General features: G+C 38.7%; 1 protein-coding gene across 3 annotated transcripts in view; it reads left to right on the top strand.

Annotated features, from left to right (window-relative positions):
- Positions 1 to 13,117, top strand: part of UNC13C (unc-13 homolog C) — a 244,132-nt gene that overhangs the window by 212,632 nt on the left and 18,383 nt on the right. For all 3 annotated transcript variants that reach the window (XM_075100328.1, XM_075100329.1, XM_075100330.1), the window contains 3 exons: positions 2,282 to 2,405; positions 5,832 to 5,888; positions 7,000 to 7,080. In XM_075100328.1, the coding sequence (XP_074956429.1) occupies positions 2,282 to 2,405; positions 5,832 to 5,888; positions 7,000 to 7,080 (262 nt within the window). The remainder of the gene's footprint in view (positions 1 to 2,281; positions 2,406 to 5,831; positions 5,889 to 6,999; positions 7,081 to 13,117) is intronic.

Genomic DNA, 13,117 nt, shown 5'->3' with positions numbered 1-13,117 from the left:
GGGTAGGAAGGCTCTACAGAGGGACCTGGACAGACTGGATTGATGGGCTGAGGTCAATTTTATGAGGTTTAACAAGGCAAAGTGCCAGGTCCTGCACTTTGATCACAACAACCCCACCCAATGCAACAGGCTTGGGGAAGACTGGCTGGAAAGCTGCCTGGTGGAGAAGGACCTGGAGGTGCTGTTTGACAGCCAGCTGAATATGAGCCAGCAGTGTGCCAAGGTGGCCAACAGCATCCTGGCTTGTATCAGGACTAGTGTGGCCAGCAGGAGCAGGGCAGTGATCGTGTCCCCGTACTGGGCACTGGTTGAGGCCACACCGTGACTACTGTGTTCAGTTTTGGGCCCCTCAGTACAAGGAGGACATTGAGTTGCTGGAGCATGTCCAGAGAAGGGCAACGAAGCTGGTGAAGGGTCTGGAGAGCAGGTCTTAAGAGGAGAGGTTGAGGGAACGGGGGTTGTTTAGCCTGGAGAAGAGGAGGCTGAGCAGAGACCGTATTGCTCTCTACAACTACTTGAGAGAAGAGTGTAGTGAGGTGGGTGTGTTGGTCTCTTCTCCCAAGTTACTAGAGATAGAATGAGAGGAAATGTCTTCAAGCTGCATCGGGGGGGTTTAGATTGGATATTAGGAAAAATTTCTTCACTGAAAGAGTGGTTGGGCATTGGAACAGGCTGCCCAGAGAGGTGGTAGAGTCTCCATCTCTGGAAATATTTAAAAGACACGTAGACTTGGCACGTCAGGGCATGGTTTAGGAGACGTGGTAGTGTTGGACTGACAGATGGACTTGATGATCCTCGAGGTCTTTTCCAAACTTAATGATTCTATGATTCTATGATTTGGCCATTTTTGCAGAACTATCAAGTGCAGTTCCTGGAATCCTAGCCTGGAAAAAAATTTAAGTGCTTTATCTATGTGCCAGCCTTTTGTTTTTAGCAACCTACCTAGTCCTATGTGTTAAGTTGCAAAGGGCTATGTGTTGCTTTCAAGTGGTATGCTTTTAAATTTTAATTATATTTGGGTCAAGACCCTTACTCCTAGCACAAGTCTTGAAGAAAAGACAAAAGTGTTTATACACTTACAAATGCTGTCCTAAGCTCGTCATTTAAAAAACTGGGTAAGCTGACTTTTGTCTGTCAGTTTCAATCAGAAATTGCCATTTCTCAAAACCATCTTCATAGCCTCTTTGAGATTTAATTGAATAATGACATCATGGAAACAAAAATGGATTTTAAATTTCTGTCTGAATAGAAAATATTCCTCACCACAGAAGTGTTAAATGGAATTTTAGCAAATGCTAAACCCATGCACAGAGAATAAAGATGTGAAATTAAAAAAAAAAAAAAAATCCAAAACGCACTGCTAGAAAATGTCACCTTTCTTGCAAATATATATTTATAATAGGATTATAAACGGGTCATATTAATATGGTTTGGGTTTTAGTTATTTCTTAATTATGCTTTTATTTATATGCTTACTAAGAGTAGTAAGAGATGCTAGAAATTTGAATTGCCATATTTATGATGTGACCTGTATAACGTCTTTACACTAATCTTGTTTTATGTTAATAGATTTTACATAATTCTGTAAAATTCCCCACATGTGCATTTGTGTGATATTATTTTGAAATATTTTTTCCTGTGCCTGAAAAATGCAGCACTTTATTCCTGATGCTGCTTATTCCTGACAATACACACAAGATGGTTTATGAATATACTCTTAAGTAAAGAAAACAAATCTAAGTATATAGATCCTCCAAAAATTTAATTTTACTGTCAGTAATAGATAGTATGATTTCACAGATATGCCAGTATATACAAATAAATGCTTTCAAGTGGTAGCCCTGAATTTGCATGAGTTGCCAACACCTACGTCTGCATCACAGTAGAAATATAAGACAGTAAGGAAGATATTTGTTTTATATTTTTGACAGAAACAAATCAAATACCAAAGCTTCAATTTAGGAGCTTGAGAGTGCTAAATTGTATCATACATAAAACTTTATAACTCATCATCATTTTGCATTTTTGACAAATACGTATCAGTAGTCTATCAACCCATAAATTGGGTAGCGATTGCATGATTTTGTAATCTGCAAGTCTTTTTTTTTTTTAACCAAAAATCTTTACTGATAATATTGCAAAATAACTAAGCCATTGAGAAATCCTTATTGGTAGAGAAATCTAAGCCATAATGGCCACTAATCTGAGCATACAGTGATACAGCACCTCTGAAGTCTTAATGCTAGTTTTGGAGACCGGTTTGTGTTTTGTTTTATTGCAGTTTAAGTGTCTCTGCGAAAATCTGTGAGAAGACAGTTCTGAAACGGGTTTTAAAAGAGCTATGGAAGTTAGTCTTGAACAAAATAGAAAAACAAATTGTGCTCCCACCACTGACGGACCAAACCGTAAGTGTCCCAGCAGTAGTTCACACACATAAAGGATTGTAATAATGTGCTTAACCAGGTGTTTGCCAAGGAGTCTGATACTACCTTTTTCTGTACCTTGACCAGAAGGAATAATATATTGACTATATGCAGTGTGTTGCTCTCTAGCATTTCAAAGTAGTGTAGCTAGATTTCTCCCCTGTAGCCAGTGAGGAATATACAGCCTGCCTCAACTCAGAGTAGTTTTTATGAAAGTAGTACAAAAGAAGGCAAATCACTGACTTTGTAGTGTGCTTTCATATAAGGGCTTTAAAGTTTAATTTCTCTTGACTTCATCATGCACAGTAACACCATGAGCGTTCGTTCCCCTTCCCAGTTGCACCAGGAATTCAATCACTTCCATTTTTGCAGCTGCCAGAAAGGCAGGAATTGCTCCAGCCCATTCTGCAGTCCTGCCTGCTGTGCCATTCCTCACTTGAGGCAACACTTACTTAACATCAGGAAGCTTAAGCCAATTTTAGGGTATTTTAAGAGCAGATGTGATAGGAGGTCTCTTTTAAAAAGGACTGCTTTACAGCCTGACAAGCAGAGAGAAAGAAACTCTAAGTTAATATGGAAAGTAGTGCTGCTACACACAGACTAGTGTGGGTGATGGGCTGACATGAACCCCAAATGGTGCCAGAGCTGAGGGCACTGGTAAAAATTTTATTCTGTTTAAGGATGAAAGAAAAAGAGCCTGGCTTGGAGTGCCTTTTTAAAATTGCTTTTTGCTTTTTTGAGGGACTAGGATAACACAACAGTTAATTCTTCTAATTTTCAATCTTGTCTAGAATAAATTCACTATCTTTATGACAAGTTAATCATGACATTGCCCTATTGTGCCTTTGGGCAATTTTACTGTATACATCCTATGATATCAGTTAAGCTGCTAAAAATCTGTTGGTCGGTATCCATATGCTAAAGACAAATCATTAAACCTTATTATAATATATTAAAGATACGTGGAAGAATATTGCTGGAGGGGCAAAAGGAAATCTAATAGAACATGCATAAATAGTATTAAGGTATAATGAAATAAGATGAGCTATTAAAAATTCTAGACTAGAGCTAATCACAAGATGGTAGCCAGGACTCCATTCACTGAATTTGTTCATACTTACTACAATGCTCTTGTTTACTATGCATAATTAGAAACAACCTCTCTTTCATTGAGTGACTCTGTCAAATTTATATTTCTCAAATTTTCAATTTGCTTTTCAAACCTTTTGGTGCAAATTTTATCTGCAAATACATAAGTAGCATTTAAATTGGGTAACTGCATTTCCCATCAGGCGTTAGCAGCATTTATTAGCTTTATGCAGGATCAGTTGTTACACTCTGAATCATAGAACAGCACAGTTCAGAGTTACAGGGTTATTCTGTTGGTTTTTTTGATTGGTTGCCAGGAATACAGAATTACTTATCAAAAGACTCAGAAAGCCCACTTGGACAATAGCACAATATGTTTCAGTTAGTTATGATAGTAAAATATTTGTTGAAATATTTTCCCCCAAGAGTTTGAATGTAGCCCTTTATTTAAAAAATAATAAAAATCTTTTAGTCATTCAACCATAGTAAAAATAACCTTTCACTGTCAACTGAACACAGATTTCAGTTCATCTGCCTGAATCTGCAAGCATCTCTTTTGTCCGTACTGATGCTCAGAAATCACACTAAGCAATAAGCTGTGACACTGATGTTATAGTCCATTTCAAAAAAGCTTGTTCTGATCATTAGTTTAGCAAGCTGATACTTCATTAAGCTATGGGTGTACATCTGGAGTGCAGAACTTCCACATTTCAGGCAGAACACAGAAAGGGTGGTGAAGAAGCAGAGACAAGGAGCCCTCCTCCCCCAGAATGAAGTGTCTTCTGGATGGACTTTAGATTAGTTAGTGGCCAAAGGTAAGAAAACTTCAGTTTATCAGCCAGTTACTGATTAAAGGCAGAGACTGCACCTATCATTCAAGACTATTTAAGATAATTTTAAATGGTGGAAGCTGGGAGTTCCACAAGTGCTTTGCCTCCATTCTTCATAAAACTGAAACAACCCTTGCTTCTGTACACACACTTAACCATGAACCCCTGACTAGAACTTGCCTGCAGCATATTTTTTTCCAAATTTTGCTCAGCATTTGTTTAGCAGAAGATAAAAATACCTTAAATATATAGTCTGTAATGATGAAGGAATGTGAAAAAAATAGGTACAAAGATTACTGGATCAGGTTTCAGACTGCTTGCAGTATCACACATGTATGCTACACTTCATCAGTTGTTGGGTTTTAGTAGTGGTAGCCTCTATAAAGTGTCACAGTTGGCAGGTATGGTGAAAGGTGTATAGCTAGTTGCATTTATTTTGCTACTTCTGTTTACTTTTGAACACTTAATTAAACAAAATAAATGAAAAGTAGGATACTGTAAGAGAGATGTTTCCCTTTTGCAGCCTTGATTACTTTCTCTCGAAGGGTGAGAGGCACAGACATTTGGAAGCAGGGTTTATTTTTTAATTTTCATATTTATCTTACCATTCTCACTGCTAATAAATAATGAAACTCTAAATGGTGGTTCTGTATTACATCTTTTGCAATTGAACCATACAGAAGCAAAGTTATTTCTGGAAACTGAAACCTTTTGGAACAAAAAAAATACTGAAAAATTTTTCTGTATTGTGCTATGTAAGTTGGACTGACTTTTTTTGCCCCACCTTGAAAAACCAGGCATTTGGAACTGTGTTTTGCTGAACTGCCAAGTAACTACACTAGCAATTCTATTTCTTGGAGTAATTGTGATTAAAAAGGTGAGCATGGAATTATACTGAGATTCTACTTGTTTAAGACAAACATGTGGGCATTAGCCTTTGGTACCATGCCAGGGTTTGGCTATTGTAAAATATTGGTTTAACTTCATAACTCTTTGGTATCTTTTCTTAAAAAAAAAAAAAAAGGCTTTGCCTTAACACTATAACATTATGCTTTGTGTTACTCAGCTGAGGATTTCACTGTAGATAGTTGGGAACATTATGATTCTTTCTTTATATTAGCACAGCTCCTGAGAGCTAGGATTATGGACAAATATGTCATTGATACACTGTATAAGAACAATCCCAGCCTTAGCTTAAAAATATTAAATATAAAATGAGGTAGCAGACAGGAGCACACAAAACCCCTATCAACAGAATACCCAGTATTTGTATCAAGCATAGGATACCAGAAGGCGTCATGCTGCAGGCATTCAACTACTTGGCTGTATCAACTGAATGAAAATATGTCTCATGTGTAATTTAAATTTTCATTTAGTTTTGCAAAACAGTGAATTTGGCGAATGTTCTAGCAGAAAACAAGATCATGTTGACATAAAAAGCAAACACACTGTAGTGAGTCTGTTTCCTGAATTTTCAATGTGATTACAGGGGCCTCAGATGATATTCAGTGCAGCCAAAGATCTTGGACAACTGTCAAAACTCAAGGTAATGGAGCCAAATGAAGCAGTGAATGGCTTGCTTTAATGAAAGAAATAGATGAAATATTAGTCACTGTGAGGTCAAGCCCCATGGCTCGTTCTTGTGCTTATTTACTGTAATAAGATTTAATATGGCAGTAACTGTTCATAGGTGAGTAATGACTTCAGTATCTCATCAAAACCAAATTAAGAATAAAAGACTATGCTTATATGGTAAAGTGATCACTAGATGGGTCAAGAAGATGTCATTCCCATATTGCATAACTAGGCCTTATAAGCATTAAAAATAAAAAAATAAAAATAAAAAAACCCAACACCAAAAAATTAGTTCTTTGTGTTCCCTTCTGGAACCAGTTCTGAAAAACCTCTAAGGTGGGAATACTAGTAATTTTTTTCTGCCTATTATTTATGGTATGTATTGAAACATAACACATTCCTTGACAATAAACTCATCAGCACTACATTATTGAGGTCTGTAATACACCTGCTGAAGAGCTTAGACGTTTGCTACTGATATCAGTTGTTTGCCATTAGGATTTGAGATTTGGGCAGAAGTGTGATAGTTAGTGCTTCTGTGAATACTTGCTCAGTTTGCTAGAGGAGTTAAAATGTTGCCTAAGAAAATCACAGGGTGCTTATTTTAGACAAAGATTTCACAGGAATATAGCCGCTTTCTGACTCTAACTTATGTTCTTATATGAAACTCCTTTTTTTTCTTTTTTTCTACATGGGTCATTAACAAACATTAGTTAAACTGTCAGGTTCCGTAGTAAAATTCATTCTTTCAGTATCATCCAATACAATTATTTAAAGTTCAAATCTAACTTTTTTCCCACCTCCCAGAACAGAGAAATAATACATTCTAGGAAAAGAAATATGGCTACAAAGATGTTCAGTATTAAACATTTATTCTTTTTCCCTACAATCCTATGTTTTCAATAAACAACGTGATTGCTTTAGGTTATAATTTGTTATAAAAGTCTGAAGTTGAATTAATCCCTCAATCACAGCTGTTTGGGGCACATTTGGTGGCTTTGTTTGCTTGTTTTTCCAAGAATAGACAGGCCACAATAGTGGTTCTCTTTCAAAGTCAACTGCAGTCTTAACTTGCTTTGCAGGACCATGTGATTCGAGAGGAAGCCAGAAGCCTGAACCTGAGGCAGTGTGCAATAATGGAAGTAGCACTAGCTACTATAAAGGTACAACTTTGTGTTTTTCTGTTCTGTGCTGGAATGACCAAGAACATGATTGACATAAACAACAGATTCTAATATAGAATGGTCCCTTAGAATCATAAAGATCCCTTTAATATGTCAAGAACAATTTGGTCCTAAGCTCCTTATATTGACTTGAAAGCAAACGTCTAATAATCTGCTTGCAGAAAAGTTAGAAAAATTATTCTACCAGTTGCAGACAGAACATGTTCTGTTAAAAGAAATGGTGGCCAAAGCTTATCTAATTCTTCTGTTCCTTTCCAGTTTAGAGTTAGTGCAGCTGAAGAAGCTGGGCTAAATTTTAATTATGTTGCATCTTTTTCTCCCACAAAGGAGACACTGAGCCTGAAAAGTGAGGTTCTTCCTAGCTGCACTCTCCTGCAAACATGTATGGCACATGTTTTTTATAGCACACCAGAAAACAAAGCTCTTAATACCATGCATTACTGTGCATTATTTTAAATTCAATGTCCAGCTGAATTTATCAACTTTGTGCCGCCTGGCATTCACCACCTAATTTACTGTCACTCCTAAATTTTATTTAAATTTAAAGATGCTATTTAATTATTCTCCATGTTGGTACCTTTTCAGTGAAGAAAAAAAACAGATATTCATCACACTCCTGTTAAAAAACACTTCTGAATAAATTAATTTTCATGCATTACCAACATCTTGTTGATGCAGGTGTTGGTAATGCATAAAACGACTTTAGAAAAATCTTAGCATTGCAGTAAATGTTTTATATTAGATTTTTTAAGGGGCCATATTACAGACAATCCATCCAACCTTACCTGGTGCTAATTTTATTACTAGGAATACACATTAATTTATTGACAATTGATAAAGTAACGCTAGGATTTGACCTCTCTGGAAGGATGAAAGGATGTTTTCACTTTCACGCATTTTATGGTTATTGCATTATGCGCCTAAATGTCAAAGTAAAGAGATTAACAGAAGTCGTTTTTGGGTTTTTTTAATAAAAAACTGGAGATTGTTATACAGTCTTCACAGATCAGGTTTTTGAAGTCAAAAGAAACCATTAAGGAATATTATTTAATGTACTTATTAGTCTTTTTCACATTGGCCTGGATCTTCATTTGGGGGTAAATAACTTGAAAGAAATCCATTTATAGAATAACAGCATATTTTCGTTTCTGCTGCTGAATAGACGGCACATCAGGAAGGTAAGGAGGCAGCTACTTAGGTATAAAGTTGAAGACATAAATAAGAGAAGACATTCATGATCAAGTTTTGCTCTACAAAATTATGTCTCAAAAGACAAGCAAGAAGTATGCAAGAGGACTCCTAATTGTCATCTTTTGTATTTGCAGTGAAATTGGCATTTCTTTCAGAATTAAAAATAATATTTGGGGATTACTGATATTGTGGAAACAGAAATTGAATAAAATGCTAAAGTACTGTGTACTCCCAAATTAAGCCCTGTGGAGTCCTCAGTTCAGTATGTAAATTTAATTCTTTTCCTTTCAAAGCATTTGTTATAAATAAATAAAAGTTGGGAAAAATATAAGTTCTAACCTTGCCTGAACTTTTGGTGCTTAAACTCTTAAGAGTCATCGATAGATATTAATCATTTTACTAAACAAAAGTCTAGAATAAGAGGGAAACAGAAATAGGGAAAATCATCTATTCATTCAGTATTCTTATCTCTGTGTGCTACCTTCATAAATTGAGCAAAATAAGCAAATGAGCAAAAAACCTGTTTTCAAATTGTAAGGCAATGACACGGCATTATAACCTGCTTACTGTACTTGGCACATGAAATGGCAAAATCTTTTTTTTCTGAAATACTAAGTGAATGCTCTTGATCTTGCAGAAGTTGGTCTTACATTATTAGAAAGTGAACAATGGCAAACCTTGTGAGTTAAGTCAAGAAAAAAGATTATTTTGTCGGTGTAAGAATGCAGTTCATGAGCTTAATGATCAAAATATACAATTTTTTAGCAACGTTAAATAAATATGGTTTATTTAAAAGCAAAAAAAAAGGCTGCCTAAATAAGAATAGAAGAGTGGTAAAAACTGGCTTCAAAAATTAAGTAACTTATTATTTTAAGGAAGGGCTTTGTGGGGAGGAGTATTGCTGTGCTTGCAGTCTATTTTTCCTTTCATTAGTCTGATTTTTAGTATCAAAAATTAATTTGCTGATCAACTTACAATTATAATTTAATAGATGATGGTGTTATTAATGCTTTGAAGAGCATAAAATAAAGTAATAATTGTTCCTCTTAAATATATACAGCCTATCATCAGTCTTTGTATGTTGTAAAAAGAACCTTAGCAAATTTTTTTAAAAGCTTAATTTGCAATTTATTGGCAGTGGGAGGGGGGGCAGTACCAAGCTAGTCAGTAATAAGCAACGGGTAGATGTGCCAAAGTTGGAGGAGCTACCTCCTAGTGAGATGCCTCAGCTTGCTACACGTGGCAATGGGCACAAGGAGCCACACTTGAAGTGTTTTTACACAAATGTGCGCAGCATGAGGAACAAGCAAGAGGAGCTGGAAGCCTTGGCCCAGTCCCAGAGACATGACATCATTGGCATAAGTGAAACCTGGTAGGATGAGTCCTGTGACTGGTGTGCCATGATTGATGGTTACAACCTCTTTAGGAGAGATAGGCCAGGCAGGTGAGGTGGAGCGGGGGGGTGGGGGGTGGGGTGGGTGGCATTTTTATGTAGCAAAGGAGCTGGAATGCACGGAGCTTGCGGTTGGTGATGGCACAGTTGAGAGCCTGCGGGTAAGGATTAAGGGACAGACAAATAAAGCAGATGTTGTTGTGGGAGTCTACTATAGGCCACCCAGCCTGGAGGATGACATCAATGACTTATTCTTTATGGAATTAAGGGATGCCGCTAAGTCATCTGCCCTTGTCCTCATGGGGGACTTCAACTTGCCAGGTGTCAACTGGGAATACTGCACAGCTGTGACAAACAGGTCCATAAGGTTCCTAAACCATCTGGATGACAACTTCTTTGTACAGGTACTAAGGGAATTGACCAGGAAAGGTGCCTTCCTTGACTTGCTGCTTACTAAGAGAGGGCCTCGTGGGTGTAGTGGAGATCAGGGCCACCTTGACCACAGTGACCATGAAGCATTCAACTTTAAAATCTGTAGTGACAGTAGGAAAGCTGCCAGCAAGACCTCAGCTCTGGACATGAGGAGAGCAGATTCCAGGTTGCTCAGGGAACTACTTAGTAAGGTCCCATTGGAAAAAGCTTTTGAAGGTGTTGGGTTCCATCAGTGCTGATCACTTTTTAAGTACCACCTCCTAAAAGCACAGCAGCAGGCAATCCCAAAGTGTAGGAAGTCAAGCAGGCGAGGCAAAAGGCTAGCTTGGCTGACCAGGGATGATATTCTTGAAATAAGGAGAAAAAAGAAAGTATACAGCCAGTGGAAGCAAGGTCAGGTGACATGGGAGGACTATAGCGATGCTATTCACCACTCCAGAGAGGAAATACGTGCAGCCAAAGCTCAATTATTAGAATTGAAGCTGGCCAGTACTGTGAAGCCCAATAAGAAGGGCTTTTTAAAATACATTAATGGCAAAAGGCAGGCTAAAACTAACACTGGCCCGTTTCTTGATGAGAATGGTCACCTCACAAGCAGGGACATAGATAAGGCAGAGACGTTTAATGCTTTCTTCGCCTCGGTCTTCAACACCGATGGTGGGCTCAGGGAAGCCCAGAGCCCTGGGCTAGAGCAACATGACTGTGGAAGTGATAAAGGCCTAATAAACCCTGAACTTGTGCAGGACTTGCTGCTCCAGCTGGCGCACTACAAGTTGATGATGGGCCCTGACAGGATTCAGCGAGGGTACTTTAAGAGCTGGCTGAAGTCATAGCAAGAACTCGCTCAATGATGTTTCAATGCTTTTGGGAATCTGGACAGGTCCCAGTTGCCTGGAAGCTGGCAAATGTTGTCCCACTCTTCAAGAAGGGCAACAGGGATGACCCCGGTAACTACAGTCTTGGCAGTCTCACTTCTGTGCCTGGTAAAATTATGGTGACGATTATTCTGGAAGTTATTGACAAATACCTGAAAGACAATGCAGTCACTGGTCCCAGCCAGCATTGGTTGACAAGGGGAAAGTCCTGCCTAACAAATTTGATTTCCTTCTATGACAAGGTCACCCATCCAGTTGACCAAGGAAAGCCAGTCAACATGTGCTTTTTGGCTTTCAGTAAAGCTTTCAACACAGTCTCTCACAGTATCCTCCTGGACAAAATGTCCAGCATACAGCTGAATAAATACATAATGCAGTGGGTGAGCAGTTGGCCAATAGGTCGGGCTCAAAGGGTCATAATAAATGGGGTTACATTGGGCTGGCGGCCAGCCACTGGTGGGGTTCCGCAGGGATCCATCTTGGGGCCAGTACTATTTAATCTCTTTGTTAATGACTTGGATGCAGGACTTCAAAGACTACTAAAAGTTTGCCAATGACACAAAACTGGGAGGAACTTTTGACACTCTCGAGGGCAGAGAGGCCCTGCAGCGTGATCTGGACTATCACCAACTGTATGAAGTTTAACAAGGGCAGGTGCTGGATTTTACACCTGGGGCACAACCACCCTTGATATGCATACAGGCTGGGGATTGAGAGGCTGGAGAGCAGCTCTGCAGAGAGGGAACTGGGGGTTCTGGTCAATGGCAAGCTGGACATGAGCTAGCAGTGTGCCCTGGCAACAAAAAGGGGCAACCGTGTCCTGGGGGTGCATCAAGCACTGCATTACAGCCAGGCGAGGGGGTTGAGTGTCCCACTCTGCTCTGTGCTGGTGCAGTCTCACCTCAAGCACTGTGTGCAGTCTGGGACACCACAGTACATTAAGGACATAAAGCTACTAGAGAGTGTCCAGGGAAGGGCCATGAAATTTAGAGGAGAAACCATATGAGGAGTGGCTAAAATCACTTTGTTTGTTCAGCCTAGAGAAGAGGAGACTGAGGGGAGACCTGATCACATCCTACAGCTTCCCCACAAAGGGAAGAGGAGAGGCAGGCACTGATCTCGTCTCTCTGGCAACCAATGACAGGACCCGAGGGAATGGCAGGAATATGTGCCAGGGGAGGTTTAGGTTGGATATTAGGAAAAGACTCTTTACCCAGAGGGTGGTGGAACACTGGAACAGATGCCCCAGGGAGGCAGTCACAGAACCAAGCCTGGCACTATTCAGGAAGCACTTGGACAACACCCTGAGAGCTATGGTGTGAATTTTAGGGTTGTCCTGTGCAGGGACAGAAGTTGGACTTGATGATCCTTGTAGGTCCCTTCCAACGCAGGACATTCTATAATTTTATGATGCTTGACATTATGCACTTGTGGCTACACCTTTCATTTGTCAGTATGATTTTTCAAGACTTATTTGTCACCTATAAACCTTGAAACCCTCCAGACTGGAGCATGAGTAGCAGGTGAACTATTTTAAGGTTTACAGCGCTAAAGAACAGGGTAGTAGATGGCCAACTGAATCTGCAAAACACTGTTTAATCATTATTTTTCTATATTTTATTCCATGCAGTAATGATATGGTCATATTAGTGGGTTTGCATGCAAAACTTACCATTTATGGATAAAAGCAAAAAGATGTAAAAACTGAAGAAGATTAGGGTCAGGTGTCCCTGTTTCTTTACTGGGCAACACAACTAAAAAAAAGAAATCATGCTAATTGTCACAACAGCAGGAAATTTTAACAGATTTTAGCACTTGCTTATAAATTGGTTAAGGTCTTCAGTGAAATCATAAATACACTTTTACACAATTAAGACAATAGAGATTTCTTTGGAACATATAGTATGAAATACTTCACTTGGAAAGACACAAATTTCATATAAATATGCAATGATGAGAAGATATAAAGATGATTTAGTCAGAACCTCTTAAATTGACACCAACTGCCCACATAGGCTTAAAGTAGTATAAAACTTTTCGGCCTGATGCAATCCTTTGTTTTGCTTCTACAGATCTTTTTCCCTGTAACAATCAGTAGCCGTCAACACAAAAATGTAAATAATGG

Source organism: Phalacrocorax aristotelis, chromosome 7, assembly GCF_949628215.1.
Source record: "Phalacrocorax aristotelis chromosome 7, bGulAri2.1, whole genome shotgun sequence".
Lineage (NCBI taxonomy): Eukaryota > Metazoa > Chordata > Aves > Suliformes > Phalacrocoracidae > Phalacrocorax > Phalacrocorax aristotelis.
The sequence above is the reverse complement of the archived record's forward strand: the minus strand, read 5'-3'. Positions and strand labels throughout refer to the sequence as shown.